The 18,747-nt window shown below is 41.8% G+C and overlaps 1 protein-coding gene and 1 long non-coding RNA gene across 5 annotated transcripts in view; one reads left to right on the forward strand and one right to left on the reverse strand.

Annotated features, from left to right (window-relative positions):
- Positions 1-1,921, reverse strand: part of MYOZ2 (myozenin 2) — a 37,326-nt gene extending 35,405 nt beyond the window's left edge. The window contains exons 1-2 of the mRNA XM_036908608.2: positions 1,756-1,921; positions 1,123-1,211 (exon numbers count right to left, since the gene is read on the reverse strand). Of these exons, the coding sequence (XP_036764503.1) occupies positions 1,123-1,198 (76 nt within the window). The 5' untranslated portion in view covers positions 1,199-1,211; positions 1,756-1,921. The remainder of the gene's footprint in view (positions 1-1,122; positions 1,212-1,755) is intronic.
- Positions 1-18,747, forward strand: part of LOC118924102 (uncharacterized) — a 257,912-nt gene that overhangs the window by 55,676 nt on the left and 183,489 nt on the right. The gene's annotated exons all lie outside the window — the stretch shown is intronic.

The following is an 18,747-nucleotide window of genomic DNA, read 5'->3' on the forward strand; positions in this document are numbered from 1 at the left end:
CACTTTATTCCAAGCTAATTTGACATCATAGTAAAACATGGGAACTAAGTTGAATCCAGTAGCTGGTTTTATATTGCAGTAAATAAGAAACAAAACTCAACAACAGGACCTTTTAGATGTGACTACATTGTATGGGGAGCATCTAGAATAATCTTTGGTTCTACTGAGCTTGCTTTATGAAAGGTGGAATGTGAAAATACTATACTTATCCCTGTTCCCAGGTACCCCCACCAGATCTCTTGCCTCTAGGTATCAGTATTTTTCAGGTGAAAGTTTACATTCCTTGTCAATGGAGGGGAAGTAAGGAAGTATCACGAAAACTCCACTGTTATGTCTGGAGTGGCTCAAATCAACCCTTGAAAGGATCTGTATGTTCTATTTATTCACTTTTAACATTGACGCTATCCTTTGCTCATGAACAAAGTTGAATTTCCTGTATAACAAAACGCAATGCGTAAGCCATTGCTTTCTAGAGTTATTTGCTAGAACTTAAAAGGAAAGAGTGGAATATCATCTTCCATCTAATTTATATTAAAAGTTTTGAGTTGTAGACTTTGAGACAACAAGAACTTTATATTTTCCTAGCAATTATGAATAAAAGTAGATTTCCACAAAATATCTTCGTTAAACAATTGGAGACAATTTTCAGGGTTAAAGAAATTCACAGTGAATATGAATTCCAACTTAAGTAACACCTTTTACAAAAAAATGATAGACTATATTTTGAATGATTTATATAATATAATGTAAGAGAAATAAAGATATGCCCTGTGTAATGGATGATGAACACAAATATGAGACCTGTCCAAAAAAAAAGGATTGAGGGTGATATTAACTTATAATGTGAAATGTGAAAGGCAAGCCAAGCAGAATGTACATCAGCTGTCAGTTTGCTTCATTCCTTTACAGCAGTTGTTCTTCTGAAAATAGCTTTCAAACGAGAAAGGATGACTACAAAAGGATTAGTTACCATAGGCTTTTCTAGACCCCTAGAGCTCCAGGTTTCCTATGACAGAAAAGGAAGAATTTAAAGAAAGTGAACTATAAACTATTAAAAAACATCAGGAAGGAATCTACATTAGTGCTAGCTATATTAATGCTACAAAGGGTTTTTATTGATACCATTTCCATGGATCTCCTTCATGATGGCTGATGTTTGCTGTTTTTTCTGCTTCACCATGGTATTATGTGAAAGCATGGTTTTTTGTTCCCTGTAAAAAATAAAGGAGCATTACTGAGGCAATATAAAGATACTCATTTGGAGTGTTTTATAATCATCCTTATGAAAGAGAGCATCTTTGTTCTTTATTAAGAATTTATATTGAAAGACTTCAATATGCATTCCTTGTCTGGCAACAGAGCATGTTATTCATTGACAGGCAATGTCACAGTGAACAGAGGGTGGTACTCAGAGTTTCAAGCCCAGTCTTATCTATACACTAGTACAATGATCATCGATGAGAAACAATGAAAGAGCTGGTGTCTCCCCACCTACTCCCCACCCCCTAATCTCTTTTCCACCATTTATTTTAATCTGTCATTGTTCCCTCACTGGCCTTTATTTGTACCAGCATCACAATACATCAATTCCAGCAAACTGTAGGAATGAAAAAGGGATACCAGATTAAACTAGGACTCTTTGGTGTGGCATTTTAATACTGGCATCAACAGCTGTCCGTTAAAGTAAAGAATGCCCATCTGTGAGTCACAACTCTGAACCTCCTTGGACAACTGACTAATAAAACATTTACTCACCTTGCTCTTAGACTGTGCTTTTCAGCAGGGATGAATCCCAATTTGTGGAGGGAAGACTGGAAATGGAATATGGATGGCACTTGGGGCCGATGGTTTTTACCCTTGAGCCTGGGACGGCATGGTCCCTAGCTCTGACTCAGACTGGGGACTGAGCCTTTCTGAAGAGACTGGCATCCAGCTGACATCAACTGGCTATATATAGCACAAATACTTCAGCTACTCATATCTTCCTGGCTAAGGGAGGACAGAGAAAGAAAGATTAGGTTCTGTCCATTGTGTTTCTAGTTTGTGAGATGGGGTTGAATGAACAAACAAAGTTTTTATGGTGTAATTTCTGTTTGAAGAGATAGAAGCCAAAAGGGATTTTTAAAACTTTTTAAGATGTAGCTATTATGCTACATCTTAACTGAGGTGGCAAGAGGCACATAAATGAATTAGAACAGAATGATAGATTATTAGCAATTAAAATGAAACTATAGACAATAATATCTATGGATTCAAGAAGGACACAAGCAATGTGGCGTGGATCAATAGAGACATCCCTTAAGCATGTCTCTTAAGTGAGAACTTAGGTTCAGAAAAATGGGGAATATTTGAATTGTGACATGGGGGAGCATTTTGAAATAGGTGTTAGAAGTTTAGGCATGAAGCTCTCTGAGTAAAAGCTTAGACTCATAACTAGGTCACAGTTTCTGTAGAGACCCTATAGAAAACAGTGCCTACAAAGCTGACCAATCACCACAAGGTCTGGAGGCAAGGACTTCTGTTTGGGAGAATGACAAGATAAGAGATTTGGAAGGTAGGGCATGTTGGCTTCCTTGCTGGTCTTTGAACACAGAAGCATGTTCCCATTTCTAGGCTTTGTTTTTACTATTTCCTGCTTTCTGGAACATGCCTCCCCGCCATCCACATGGTTCGTTTTCTCATGCATTCAGGACCACTCAATTTTCGATTCCTCATAGAGTACTTCCCCAATCATCCTGTCTAAATATAACATAGTGACACTCTCTAGTCCCTAACTTTGCTTCTTTTTCCTTTATGTTTTTGTATTATGTCTGAAGTCAAATGGCAGTGTCGAAAACTCAAAATAACAGAAATTTTAAAAAGATGGAAGTTTGTTTTTCCTACACATGAATTTAGTCCAAAGGTAAATAACCTGGAATTGGTGTGATGATATAAACATCAGGGGCCCAGTCACCTTCAAACTCTTTGTTCCATTAATCCCTAAAATGCAGACCCCTTGGACCTAACTGGCTGCTCCAGTTCTAGTCAGCCTGTTATTTCAGTCAGCAGGGAAAAAATAAATAAAAATAATGAGAAAGACACACCATCTCTCCTTTTTAAAAAAAATTTTTTGTATTAAGGTCTTATGAAGGTTTCACATGAAAAAACAATGTGGTTACTACATTTACCCATATTATCAGCTCCCCACCCATACCCCATTGGAATCACTGTCCATCAGTGTAGTAAGATGCCACAGATTCACTATTTGCCTTCTCTGTGCTACACTGTCTTCCCTGTAACCTCTCATAGCATGTGTACTAAACACAATACCCCTCAAACCCCTTCTCCCTGCCTCCCCACCTGCCCTCCCACACCCCACCCCATTGGTAACCCCTAGTCCCTTCTTGGAGTCTGACACTGCTGCTATTTTGTTCCTTCAGTTTTGCTTCGTTGTTATACTCCACAAATGAGGAAAATCGTTTGGCACTTGTCTTTCTCCGCCTGGCTTATTTCACTGAGCATAATATCCTCCAGCTCCATCCATGTTGTTGCAAATGGTAAGGTTTATTTCTTATGGCTGAATAGTATTCCATTGTGTATATGTACCACATCTTCTTTAGCCATTCATCTACTGGTGGACACTTAGGTTGCTTCCATATCTTGGCTGTTGTAAATAGTGCTGCGATAAACATACAGGTTCATATGTCTTTTTGAATCTGAGAACTTATATTCTTTGGGTAAATTCCAAGGAGTAGGATTCCCAGGTCAAATGGTATTTCTACTTCTAGTTTTTTGAGGAACCTCCATATTGCTTTCACAATGGTTGAACTAATTTACCTTCCCACCAGCAGTGTAGGAGGGTTCCCCTTTCTCCACAGCCTCGCCAACATTTGTTGTTGTTTGTCTTTTGGATGGCAGCCATTCTTACTGGTGTGAGGTGATATCTCATTGTAGTTTTAATTTGCATTTCACTGATGATTAGTGATGTGGAGCATTTTTTCATGTGTCTGTTGGCCATCTGAATTTCTTCTCTGGAGAATTATCTCTTCATATTCTCAGCCCATTTTTTAATATGATTATTTGCTTTTTTGGTATGATTAATGTAAAATTACATGTGTAACATTGTGGTTACTAGACTCCCCCCATTATCAAGTCCCCACCACATACCCCATTACAGTCACTGTCTATCAGCATGGTAAGATGCTATAGAATCACTATTTGTATTCTCTGTGTTGTACTGCCTTCCCTGTGCTCTCCCCCCTACATTATGTGTGCTAATCATAATGCCCCTTTTTTCCCCTTATCCCTCCCTTCCCACCCATCCTTCCCAGTCCCTTTTCCTTTGGTAACTGTTAGTCCATTCTTGGGTTCTGTGAGTGTGCTACTGTTTTGTTCCTTCAGTTTTTTCTTTGTTCTTATACTTCACAAATTAGGGAAATCATCTAATACTTGTCTTTCTCTGCCCAGCTTATTTCACTGAGCATAATACCCTGTAGCTCCATCCAAGTTGCAACTGGTAGGATTTGTTTTCTTCTTATGGCTGAATAATATTCTATTGTGTATATGTACCACATCTTCCTTATCCATTCATCCACTGATGGACACTTAGGTTGCTTCTTGGCTATTGTAAATAGTGCTGCAATAAACACAGGGGTGCATCTGTCTTTTTCAAACTGGCCTCCTTCATTCTTAGGGTAAATTCCTAGGAGTGGGATTCCCGGGTCAAATGATATTTCATTTTTAGTTTTTTGAGGAACCTTCATATTGCTTTCCACAATGGTTGAACTAGTTTACATTCCCAACAGCAGTGTAGGAGGGTTCTCTTTTCACCGCATCCTTGTCAGCATTTGTTGTTCGTAGTCTTTTCTATGATGGCCATCCTAACTGGTGTGAGGTGATATCTCATTATGGTTTTAATTTGCATTTCCCTGATGATTAGTGATGTAGAGCATCTTTTCATGTGTCTGTTGGCCATCTGAATTTCTTCTCTGGAGAATTATCTCTTCATATCCTCTGCCCATTTTTTAATCAGGTTATTTGCTTTTTGGGTGTTGAGGTGTGTGAGTTCTTTATATATTTTAGATGTTAACCCCTTGTCAGATATGTCATTTACAAATATATTCTCCCATACTATAGAATGTGTTTTTGTTCTCTTGATGTTGTCCTCTGCCGTACAAAAGCTTTTTAGTTTGATATAGTCCCATTTGTTCATTTTTGCTTTTGTTTCCGTTGCTCGAGGAGATGCGTTCAGGAAAAAGTTGCTCATGTTTATATTCAAGACATTTTTGCCTATGTTGTCTTCTAAGAGTTTTATAGTTTCATGACTTACATTCAGGTCTTTGATCCATTTTGAGTTTACTTTTGTGTATGGGGTTAAACAATAATCCGGTTTCATTTCTTGCATGTAGCTGTCCAGTTTTGCCAACACCAGTTGTTGAAGACGCTGTCATTTGCCCACTGTATGTCCATGGCTCCTTTATCGTATATTAATTGACCATATATGGTTGAGTTTATATCAGGGCTCTCTAGTCTGTTCCATTGGTGTATTGTTCTGTTCTTGTGCCAGTACCAAATTTTCTTTATTACTGTGGTTTTATAGTAGAGCTTGAAGTTGGGGAGCGTAATCGCCAAGCTTTATTCTTCCTTCTCAGGATTACTTTGGCTTTTTGGGGTCTTTTGTGGGTCCATATGAATTTAGAATGATTTTCTCTAGTTCATTGAAGAATACTGCTGGTATTTTGATATGAATTGCATTGAATCTGTAAATTGCTTTAGGCAGGATGGCTATATTGACAATATTAATTCCTCCTATCCATGAGCATGGGATATGTTTCCATTTATTGGTATCTTTTTAAATTTCTCTTATGAGTGTCTTATAGTTTTCAGAGTATAGGTCTTTCACTTCCTTGGTTAGGTTCATTCCTAGGTACTTTATCCTTCTTGATATAACTCTGAATGCAGTTGTTTTCCTTATTTCACTTTCTGCTAGTTCATCGTTAGTGTATAGGAATACAACAGATTTCTGTGTATTAATTTTGTAGCCTGCAACTTTGATGAATTCAGGTATTAGATTTAGTAGCTTTGGAGTAGACTATTTAGGGTTTGTCATGTACAATATCATGTCATCTGCAAACAGTGACAGTTGGGCTTCTTCCTTGCCAATCTGGATGCCTTTTATTTATTTGTGCTTTCTGATTGCTGTGGCTAGGACCTCCAGTACTATGTTGAATTGAAGTGGGGAGAGTGGGCATTCTTGTCTTGTTCCCATATGTCTCCATATATTGCTTGATCTCTGGTTTTATTTGGTCATTAATCCAACATTTAGGAGCATGTTGTGAAGTCTCCATGTGTTTGTGGGATTTTTCATTTTCTTTGCATAATTTATTTCTAGTTTCATACCTTTCTGGTCTGAGAAACTGGTTGGTATAATTTCAGTCTTTTTGAATTCACCCTGGCTCTTTTTGTGGGCTAGCATATTATCTATTCTTGAAAATGTTCCATGTGCACTTTAGAAGAATGTGTATTCTGCTGCTTTTGGGTGTAGATTTCTGTAGATGTCTGTTAGGTCCATCTGTTCTAATGTGTTGTGCAGTGCCTCTGTCTCCTTACTTATTTTCTGTGTAGTTTTTGTGTCCTTTGGAGTGAGTGGAGTGTTGAAGTCTCCTAGAATTAACGCATTTAATTCTATTTCCCCTTTTAATTCTGTTAGTATTTCACATATGTAGGTTCTCCTGTGTTGGGTGCATAGATATTTATAATGGTTATATCTTTGTCTTCAATTGACCCCTTTATCATTATGTAATGTCCTTCTTTGTCTCTTGTGACTTTCTTTGTTTTGAAGTCTATTTCATCTGATACAAGTACTGTACCTCCTGCTTTTTTCTCTCTTTTAGCTGAATGAAATATCTTTTCCATCCGTTCACTTTTAGTCTGTGTATGTCTTTGGGTTTGAAGTGAGTTTCTTGTAGACAGCATATAAATGGGTCTTGTATTTTTATCCATTCAGTGACTCTATGTCTTTTAATTGGTGCATCCAGACCATTTACATTTATGGTTATTATTGATAAGTATATATTTATTGCCATTGAAGGCTTTAGATTCATGGTTACCAAAGGTTCAAGGTTAACTTCTTTTCTATCTAAGAGTCTAATTTAACCCACTAGGTATGCTATTACAAACACCATCTAAAGGTTCTTTTTTTTCTCTTCCTTCTCCAAACTTTATATATTAGATATCATATTCTGTACTCTTTGTCTATCCCTTGACTGACTTTGGGGGTAGTTGATTTAATTTTGCATTTGCTTAGTAACAAACTGTTTTACTTTCTTTACTGTGATTTTATTACCTCTGGTGACAGCTATTAAACCTTAGGAACACTTCCATCTGTAGCAGTTCCTCCAATACACTGTAGAGATGGTTTGTGGGAAGTAAATTCTCTCAGCTTTTACTTATCTGGAAATGTTTAATCCCTCCTTCAAGTTTAAATGATCATCTTGCCGGATAAAGTATTCTTGCTTCAAGGCCCTTCTGCTTCATTGCATTAAATATATCATGCCCTCCCTTCTGGCCTGTAAGGTTTCTGCTGAGAAGTTTGAATATAGACTGATGGGCTTTCCTTTGTATGTGATCTTATTTCTCTCTCTGGCTGCCTTTGATAGTCTGTCCTTATCCTTGATCTTTGCCATTTTAATTACTGTATGTCTTGGTGTTGTCTTCCTTGCGTCCCTTGTGTTGGGAGATCTGTGCACCTCCATGGCCTGAGAGACTGTCTCCTTCCCCAGGTTGAGGAAGTTTTCAGCAATTACCTCCTCAAAGACACTTTCTATCCCTTTTTCTCCTTCTTCTTCTGGCACTCCTGTAATGCAAATATTGTTCCATTTGGATTGGTCACACAGTTCTCTCAATATTCTTTCATTCTTGGAGATCCTTTTTTCTCTCTGTGCCTCAGCTTCTTTGTATTCCTCTTCTCTAATTTCTATTTCATTTATTGTCTCCTCCACCATATCTAATCTGCTTTTAAAACCTTCCATTGTATGTTTCATTTCTGATACTGTGTCCCATAATGACTGAATCTCCAACCAGCATTCATTCCTGAGTTCTTAAATGTTTTTCTGTACCTCCATGAGCATGTTTATGATTTTTATTTTGAAATTTGTTTAAGGGAGATTCATGAGGTCGATTTCATTTGACTCTTTTTGTGGTGTATTTATAATTTTGCTTTGAATCAGGTTCCTTTGACATTTCATATTTGTATGTGGTGCCCTCTAGTGCCCAGAAGCTCTACACTCTGGAGCTGCTCATTCTCTCAAGCAATGCTGGGGGTCTCAGGTAACGGTTGTTGGTGCCTGGGGGGAGGAAATAGCTGTTTCCTGCTTCCCAGCTTCTATGCCCGTCTCCACTGCCAGAACCAGTGGGCCGAGCACACAGGTATAAGCCTCTGTGCCTTGCATTTGTAGCTGCTGTAGTCGGGGCTTCCCTCTGCCTGGCCTAATGCCAGGGTAAGGTGTACTGGTTTGTGAGTCATGTCCTGGCTGGCCGGGAGGAAGGCGCAGCAGGCTGCATATCATGGAGGTGGGCCTTGGAGCTGCATAGCCAGCCAGGGGGCTGGAGTGCTTGAAGATTGTGAAAGTTCCCAATGTGCTGGGCACAGTGCACCTGGACAATTTTGTCTACCTGTCCTTTCTCCTGAGCAGTAAGCTCTGTGCAATCCTTGCCCCCTTAGCAGTCCTCTTGTTATTAGGAAGTCTCTCAGACTGCCTGCCTTTCATTTGTCCCAGAGCAGCTGGATATGGATCCCTGTTTTCCACATGCAGCTGGAATCTCAGTGTCTCCAGGTATTCTGCCTGTCTTAGCTTTCCATCTCCCTAATCCCCAGAGCACCATCCAATGTAGGTTTGTGCTCCCAGACCAAATCTCCAGAGCTAGGTGTTCAGCAGTCCCAGGCCTCCACTCCCTCTCCACTCTGTTTCTCTCCTCCTTCCAGTTAGCTGAGGTGGGGAAAAGGCTTGGGTCCTGCTGGGCCATGGCTTTGGTATGTTACCCTGTTCCGTGAGATTTATTCTTTTCCCCATGTATCTGTAGTCTGGCACAGCCCTCTTTCCTGTTGTTCTTTCAAGATTAGTTGTATTAATTATATTTTCATATTATATGCAGTTTTAGGAGGAAGCCTCTGTCTTACCTCTCACACCTCCATCTTTGCACACCATCTCTCCATCAGGACATGTACTAATATTGCTCAGATGTCTTTTGCTTATATCTTTTGACTGGAACTTAGTCAAACAGCCATACATAGCTCACAAGAGGTTGGGAACATAGATTTTATTCTGGGTGTCCAGTTACTACTTTAAAATCTGGAAGTTAACTGACAAAGGAGACAAATAGCTACTTTGTGACAACTCTCAATTTTTTATGAGAATATATCAACATTATTCTATCATATCCATCTATCATCTGTCTGTCTGTCTGGTATCTCTTTTCTCACTAAACTTCCATAAGTGCTTGGACTTTGCCTACATCTTCTGCAGCAAGAATTGTGTCTATTATAAGGTAGGAACACATATTAATTAAATGAATGAATAATGGGTGGGTTGGAGATTAATTGTGGAATGCATTTGGCATGAGTTTGGAATTCTCTTCCTGTTGTGTTGAATGCTTAGTCAAAAATAGGATTGTAATAAATCAACAGTCCCTGGAGTATAAGATATTGGCTGCTTATGGGAAAAGTTGTTATGTATGACATTAAAATAGGGTATACATTTCAGTGCCTGATCATAAGACTCATAGTTCAAGGTAGTAGATGGTAGATTCAAAGTAACCAAGTGCAAATGTTTGCATTGAAAATATTAATTAGGTACCAATGAGAAACCATTTTGCCAAAGTCAATGAATTTAAATTCTTTCTTAAGAACTGCCCTTATATTCCTGGCCCTAACATTTATTATAGTGTGCTATTAGTCAAGTCTCTTGAACTCATAGTTTTCTCATCTGTGAAATGGAGATTAAAGTTTCTGCCACATAGTGTCATGGACATTTTACATGTAATAATTTTAGAAATTTCTTAAACTTAATAAATATTTAATAAGTGTTAGTTTTGCCTTTTACTATTATTCCTTCAATATGAAAGGATTTATAACCTTAGAACAATCAACTGCATTATTTAGTACAAAAATAAAAATATATTTAGAAAGCCCCAGTTTTCCTTTGATCACCTTCATTTGTTTCCAGTTTCATGTTATGTATGGTCCTATGAGTTTGAAATTGTGTCCTTAGCAGCATAACTAACTGTTATGTTAATTGTGGTTTCCAAAATGAAAGGAGGTATTTTAAATGAGTTTCAACATTTTAAAGAATATAATAACTCACATGTTTTTGCTTATTTTTCAATTATCTTGAAATTGTTTGCCTTATTTTTTAAAACTCATTTATACATATCTCTGATAGCTTTCTGAGTTCTGAGTTATTTTTTCTGAAATTAGAGAAAATCATATGCTTTATGATACAGAGACTAAATTTTAAAGATAACTTTCATAAAGCATTTTCAGATGGTCCATTCTGAAAGCCAATGCATTAAAATTTTAAATTGAGTTGCATTTAATATATTTCTATTCAGCTGCATAATCTCCCTTTGTCTGCAGCACCCCCAGTGCCATCCCCAAGTCCCAGGACTACCCCCTTCACATGCCCACTAGACACTGGAAAAGAATCTCCCCGACCCCAGTATTTCAGTGTCTACACTTGTCTTGTCCTACTAATCATTCTTGTCCTTGAAGCTTCTTCCTAACCCCAATGTAAGCTGGGTAGAACTTTGTGTTTCCCTCAAGGCAGTAAATATTTTTAACTAATTGGTACTAAAGACAAAAGATGAGATCTTTTCTCCTAGGCAAAATAGTGGGATTCTAATGGTAGAATTTGGTGCCTTGGGAAGCTGGTAAGGAAGAAGTTTTTGGCAAAGCTTTTCAACACTCTTGTAACCAGACTATTTTCATTGCTGGCTCTACCACAGTTGCCTTTCCCACTCCTTCACCACTTGCTTAAAGAGAAAAAAAATATTAAGTAAGGTGAATTTTACTGCCAATATACCACCTCCCAAATCTCCTCACCGTGAGGACCCATGTGTGGGTAAAATTTTAACATTTCCAGAATAACTCACCTGGCTTTAGCTCATTTGCATATCCTCAGGGGTGGAGAAAAGTTCATCTCCATATCAATGGGTAATTATCTGGGCAACTGAGGGTGTGTCTGAACCTGAGAGTTTAAAGGGAGGGGCTTGCTTGCTTGCTTCCTTCCTTCCTCAGGAGCAGAGGAGAGAGACGGCCCTGGACTGTAGTTTGTAAGCAGTAAATGGGTTTTAAACTGTATTTCTCCCTTTGACTGATTTCGGTTTTTAGAGGTATTTTGCCCTGAAATTTCCTCTCCCCAGACTTACATCTGGCGGCAGTCAGCAGAGTGCCTATGAACCCCAAAATCTGTCATAATGGGTGTGACCTTTGGGAGGGCTGCTCCTGTGGATGGTGGGCAGGCCCCAGTGGATGCAGTGGCAGAGGGTGCCGCTTCCCTGTTATTGTCCTCCCAGCTGTGGGGCTTCCAAGTTGGGAACCCCTAGTGTGGAATTGGTTTAGGGTAAAGTACCTCTTAGAGGGTTAAGGCCTTCCCCAGAACTGGGGAAGGGTGGAAACACTGGAAGCTGCAGAATTAGCTCTCCATGTGTTGGAAGACTGCTTGGAGACCTAAGGGGGCCATGTAGTGGCTGGCATTGTAGGGTCTCTTTTCATTGAGATAGTGAAAAATGTTATACAGGAGAAAGAGAGGATTATCAAGGGACTTAGGTGGGAGAGGGACACACTTCAGCATCTCTTGGAGGAGCTGGGTGATAATCTATGGGATGCTGTTAAAGAAGAGAGACAGTTACTAAAAAGGCAGGTCATGCTCCTAGAAGATTCCTTAGCAGCAGCGACGGGGGAGACGACAGGAAAAGCCATGTTGCAGGAGGCCATGGGGTGGGGGAGAGGAAGGAGTAGTGCCTTCAGCCCCAGAAATGGTGGAAGAGGAGCCGTTGGTGAAGAAGCCCGAGGGAGAAGAGGAGGAGACGGGGCCATTGGCAGATCTGCTACCCAGGCCATCACTGAGGTACCATCTTCTCCTGTTTTAAAGGCCTGACCAGCTGTAATTAAGAAAATAAAAATGAAACAACCATGGGCTCCTCAGGGGGAGGAGCAGCCCCATCCCCAGGTTGTGGAGCACTCCATGCTTCACCACTATACCCAGGAGGAGCTGGTGGACGTGAGGATCCGGTATAGGCAGAGGCCATCGGAATCTCTGCCTACATGGCTTTTATGTCTCTGGGACATGGGGGTGGAAAGCATTGTTGTGTTGGGTATTGAGATGAGTAGAATGGCTTCCCTGATGACTCACCCTTCCCTCCTGCAGCAGTTGCAAAATGCCCATCTTGCCTCAGGGAATCAGATACTCCTGGAATGGCTGACAGCTGCCATCAGGATAGTTTGGCCTAATCAGGGTGATTTACCATATTTTCCCAGTAGTTGCAAAATGTATGCAGAGCTCCAACAGGTACTGCAGGAATTGGGTATGAAAAACATCATCTATAATATGGACCCCCAGGGCTCTGATGAGGATGTGTTCACTATAGGAATGAGAAACCTGGTGCTGCATACAGCTCCCACATCTCTCTTTGGGTCCCTAGTGACTACTCTTGCCCCCACCTAGGGCAACCCATAAGTGAGGCTACTCATACTTAGGCAGATCTGGGGGAGGTTGAAACAATAAGGGCATGGAGGCAAGTATGGGCCATGATTGAAAGGAGTACAAAAGGCCCCATGAAGGGCTCGAGGACCTAGATGTGGGTTGATTTGATGAAGGCCCACCTGGGTAGTGAAAGAAAAACTTGATGATGGGCAGCCCAACAGAACATTGTTAAAACTGTGGCACCAATTAAAGTTAGAGCAACAGTTGCAGCCTCTGAGGTCCAGGACACGGAAACCAGAGTCAAGGCCTCATGCCCAAGCCTGTGTCCCCACAAAACTTCATGGGAAACAGTACTCAGGGTTCGCCTGAGCCCTCACCCCCACAGGAGGATGATTGGGCATTGCGGTTTGACTGAGGGGGAGGGTCAAAGTCCCCACTTTGGGGACATGGTGGGGACCAGAGGCCACATGTAGAATTAGCAATTCATTGGTCCCCTGTGAATGTACACTGTGTCCTGGGGCTGGTGGACACAGGAGCTGAGTGTTCTTTGATTCATGGCAACCCTGAGTGTTTTCCTGGGACCCCTTCAGTGAGAGATGGCTATGGGGGTAAGGCAATTAGAGTGCAGAAAGCCCAAATCTCATTAGGGATAGGGCATTTACTCCCAAAGGAGTATACCGTGTATATTTCTCCCATCCCTGAATATATTTTGGGGGTAGATATCCTGCAGGGCCTGTGGCTACAGACCACTGCAGGTGAGTTCAGACTGAGGGTACATGTGGTAAAGGCAGTTCTAAGGGAACATGCTAAGCACCCATCTATCTGGAGCTTTGCCTGTACCTCAACAGGTGACAAATATTAAGCAGTATAAATTTCCTGGGGGGAACAAGGAAATTGGAGAAACCCTAAAGGAGTTGGAGAGGGTGGGCATCATAAAGCCCATTCATAGTCCTTTTAATTCCCCAGTGTGGCCAGTAAGAAAGCCAGATGGCTCCTGGTGCATGACCATAGATTACAGGGAATTGAATAAAGTCACACCCCCTTTGCATGCTGCTGTCCCCTCTATAGCACACATTCTGGACACCCTCAGCCATGAGCTGGGAATGTATCATTATGTAGTAGACCTTGCTAGTGCTTTCTTCTCTATTGACATAGCACAGGAAAGCCAGGAACAGTTTGCCTTCACATGGGAAGGCCAGCAGTGAACATTCACTGTCCTTCCACAGGGATATCTTCACAGTCCCACTATCTGTCGTGGACTTGTAGCCCAGGACTTGACCACATGGATGAAACCACAAATGGTGTGGCTGTATCACTATATTGATGATATTATGCTCACATCTGATTCTCTTTCAGATTTAGAAGGGGAAGTTCCTAGATTGTTGCAACATCTACAGGAAAAAGGATGGGCTGTGAATAGTATCAAGATTCACGGACCTGGTTTGACTGTGAAAATCTTGGGATTTGTCTGGTTGGGTAAAACTAAAATTGTCCCTGATTCAGTTATAGACAAGGTCCAGGCTTTCTCCACCCCTAGCACTGTGGCAGTATTACAAGAGTTTTTGGGTCCTTTGGGGCTACTGGAGAGTGTTTGTCCCGCACTTGGCACAAATTCTGAAGCCCTTATACCGGTTGGTACGAAAGGACATCAGGTGGGACTGGGATGAGACATGTGCAGCTACTTGTACTGCTGCCAAGCAGGCAGTCAAGATCGTACAGGCCTTGAATGTAATGGACTCATCAAGGCCCTGTGAGCTAGATGTTCATGTAACCAAAGATGGTTATGGATGGGGTCTTTGGCAGCAACTTGAATGGACACGCTGACCTATTGGATTATGGTCACAACTATGAAAAGGAGTAGATGTCCAGTACACCTTGATAGAGAAGCAACTGGCTGCTGTGTACCACACCTTGCTGGCTATGGAGCCCATTGCTGGAACAGCTCTGACCAAAGTAATAACTGCCTATCCCATCACGGTGTGGGTGCTAGACTGGACCCAAAGGCCATAGAGTGGTGTGGCACAGACACCTACACTGGCCAAATGGGGCACATATTTACACCAGCACTGTCCCCTCTCTACTAGCCCCTTAAGTGGAGAACTCCAACACTTATTGGGGCCAGTGACCTATACCACTGGAAAGCAGGAAGAACTTGCCTTTCAGCCCTTGGTAGCTGAGACTTCTTATTAGGAGGGAAAAGCCCCTATATCTGAAGATGCTTGATACAGACAGCTCCAGTCATGGGCAGCCCCCGAAGTGGAGGACTGTGGCTTTCCATCCTAAGACTGAGACAATATGGATGGAGGATGGACAGGGGAAGAGCAGTCAATGGTCTGAGTTGCAGGCAGTATGGCTTGTGATCACCCAGGAGCCTTCCCCCATAGTTGTCTGCACTGACAGCTAGGCCGTCTATCAGCGCTTGACCCTGTGGCTACTGACATGGTATCATGCCAACTGGATGGTTGGTCACCAGCCCCTTTGGGGGCAAGAGTTGTGGCAAGACCTATGGGCCTCTGGTCAGACTGAGACTGTTACTGTATAACATGTGACTGGACATTTGCCTTTGGCATCCCCAGGGAATGATGGAGCAGACACAATGGCCCAGGTGTGCTGGCTAAAAGGAAAACCTGCCTCTGATGTGGGCTAATGGCTGCACCAGCATTTGTTGCACACAGGGCAAAAAACATTGTGGGCTGTAGTCCTTCAGTGGGGCTTGCCATTGACCTTTGAAGAAGTCAGCAAAGCCTGGAAGGAGTGACTGGGTGCTCTAAGAGGGACTTACACCAAGTCCCACAGCAACATGGGACAATAGTAAGGGGGCCAATATCCCTTGTCAGGTGACAAATAGACTATATTGGGCCTCTGCCCATATCAGAAGGATACCGGTATGCCATGACTTGTATGGACGCTTCTGCTGGGCTACTGGTTGCTTTTACTGTATGTCATGCAGATCAGCAAACCACCAAGAGGGGCCTAGGGAATCTCTTTGCAGCCTATGGCTGGCCACAGGAGATTGAGTGATCAAGGCACCCACTTTACTGGACATACGTTACAAGAATGTGTGCCCCAATTTGGAATAAAGTGGAAATTTCATGTACCATATAATCCTGCCAGGGCAGGCATGATAGAGAGGTACAACAGTTTGTTGAAATCTGGCCTGAAGTTGGACACCAATAGTCTACGGGGTTGGTCAATTTGCCTATGGGTGGTGCTGCGGCGTTTGAATGAGAAGCCACGTAAAGGAGCTTTGAGCCCTGTGGATGTACTCACACACCTTGATGCCTCTTCCATACAATTGTACATCCAAACAAAAGAAGAGCTGTTGAAGCCAGGATATGGTCAGCAGAGCAACATCCTGCTGCCAGCTCCTGCATTAAGCCCTGGAGACATAGTTGAATGGACCTGGCCCTGTACATTTTGACACATGGACCAGCGATGCCTGGCCCTTCTGGCACCTTGGGGGAAAGGCCTGGAAGCTGACCTTGTGTGTATTCCTGGAGTAACAGCTGAATGGCCCCCAAAGGTCATGGTAGTGTACCCAGAATGTCCAGGAGGCAAGAGCATCTTGCAGAGAAGTTTTGTCTTATTGCCAGTGCATGTACCTCCCGTAGCCCTATATATCCACCCATCTGTAACTCCCACAGGGAGAGGTGTGAAAGTCTGGTATGCTAGACCAGAACGAGATCCCATTCCTGCCACTGTTTTATCACAGGACCACTCTCTTGCATGTATCCTAACTGATGGACAATATTTGCCTATGCTGGTGTTATTAAAACATGTATCTTATTGCCTTTAAGGTTATTCTCTCCTGTAGTCTTTGAGGCCTAAATGAGCCCCCTGGCTGCAGCTGCATCATGATGATTGCTCTGAACCCTCAGCTACTGCCTGCCTATGGAATGGACAAGCTATGGACCTAATCTGCATAAGGCTTTGAACCTAGCTGAATCCTCCAACTTAAGGATTGTCATAATTTTATTGCTGTTGCTATTGTTATGTCGTTAGTCTGGTCACAATGCTCCAGTTTTCTCATCCAGGGAGCATTGTGGAAGAAAGGGAACAAGTAGATTGTAAGGCGAGATTTCTGGAGTAGTGGCCTGTGGGTAAAATTGTAACATTTCCAGAATATCTGGACTGGCTTTAGTGCTTTTGCATATCCTCAGGGGTGGAGAGAAGTTCATCTCCATATCAGTGGGTAATTACCTGGGCAACCAAGGGTATGTCTGAACCTGAGAGTTTAAAGGGAGGGACTGGCTTGCTTGCTTGCTTCCTTCCTCAGGAGCAGAGGAGAGAGACGGCCCTGGACTGCAGTTTGTAAGCAGTAAATGGGTTTTAAACTTTATTTCTCCCTTTGACTGATTTTTGTTTTTAGAGGTATTTTGCCCCGGGATTTCCTCTCCCCGATCTTACACCATGAAAGGAAACCTTATTCTTTCAGCCACTGGTAAACATGAGCTCTTTAGCCAAGTGGTAAACAAGGTCAACATTGATCTTCCTCTGACTGAGCTCTTGTTTTTTACCTCCGTGTTTCTCTTTGTCCCATTTTCAGTCTATATTAGGTGGCTGTGGGCAGTTAGAGATTATGGCAGGATCTGGGGGTGCCTAGGATGTGGGGACTGACTGTCTACTAGGTGGGCAGACAACACATCACCATCATTGAGGCTCAGTTTGGGACTAGTGACCCAAGCCCAGCAGCTTCCAGGCTAGTGCTGAAGGACAGATCCAAGAGGGCGGTCGGAGTCCTTGACCAGGCTTTGGGGCGTAAGATATGATACCAGCCTTCAGGACCTCAGATGTGGTGTAATCCAGGGAGGAAAGATTTGTTTGAAAGGATAACAAATGTGTAAAAACTCACAGCTGGTAAGGCTGTCTATGGAAGGCTGGGCTTTGGTTTGTGCAAAAAGTCCTGTGTATTCTCCTTGATGGCTAATTGGCTTGCTATGTCTTCCGTGATTTCTATTTTCCTATATTGAAAAAGGCCCAACTTACAGTTTTCTCCTTACCAGGCCGTAGCAAGAGCAGAATAGTTATAAGCAATGTCGTGGTGATCATCCTGCTGGCCAAAGTGAGGCAATACATGGCAGATGCATTTACGACTGGCGTTATTACAGTAAAGGCCTAAGGGCACCAAGAGTGGTGCAAAGAACTAATACAGCCACCATTTAGTTAATTTTTGCTAGGGACTGCCTTTGTTCTGCAGGTGAGGGAACTGGGTCTGAGAGATTAAGTAAAATCCCCCACACGAAATACTTGTAAATTACAGAGGCAGAATTAAAAATTGGTTTTGTTTGATTCAAAGGCTTTTCTATTTTCACCATATTGTGCCAAAATCTCTATTTTCCTAGTCTCTGAATACCTCTGTATTGATGTCTTTATGACAAAAATAAAGAAGCAGAGTTGAGAACTGTCTTAGAAATTATGTCAATGTGCTCCTTACTGCTTCCCTTTGAAATCTAGCATCCCCATCATTAGGTTTATTTTGGATGAGATATTTTTTACTTAAAATATTTGTGGCTCTTTTTCAACCCATGTTTTTCTGGTTTGCAAACTTCTAGAGTTCCTCCTGGTGTCCAGCCTTAGGGTGCTTTCCTTTCCTTCAGCTGTACAAATACTGAAGTCATTAAAATGCTAAACATAAACAAATGAAAACATGTGGCATTCGCTATGCAGACCTCTCCTTCCTTTCCTGGCCCATATACCACACACACAAACACACCACCTTCACTGCCAAAAATAAGGGTCAAATCCAACTCTATCAAAATAACCCGTTTATAGACAAGCCTGGTATTTCACCTGTCTTCCTCTGTAAATTTATTTCTTTTGCTTAAGTATTTCCTTCTAGGCTTTTAAATTAAACCTTAAGGTAAACTGGGGTGAAAAAGGAGAGGTAAACAGAACCAGATGACCAGATTGTCAAGGACAGCTAATGTAGGAGGGCTGGGGACTTGGAAAGAAATAGTTTCATATACAGGAATATTAAGAAATAAGTTGCCAAAGCAAACCCGCAAATCATTTTTTTCCTTTGCTTGCATAATCCCAGCATTTATCCAGAAATTTGTCACATTTCCTT

The sequence above is a fragment of the Manis pentadactyla genome, chromosome 5 (genome assembly GCF_030020395.1).
Source record: "Manis pentadactyla isolate mManPen7 chromosome 5, mManPen7.hap1, whole genome shotgun sequence".
Classification (NCBI taxonomy): Eukaryota; Metazoa; Chordata; class Mammalia; order Pholidota; family Manidae; genus Manis; species Manis pentadactyla.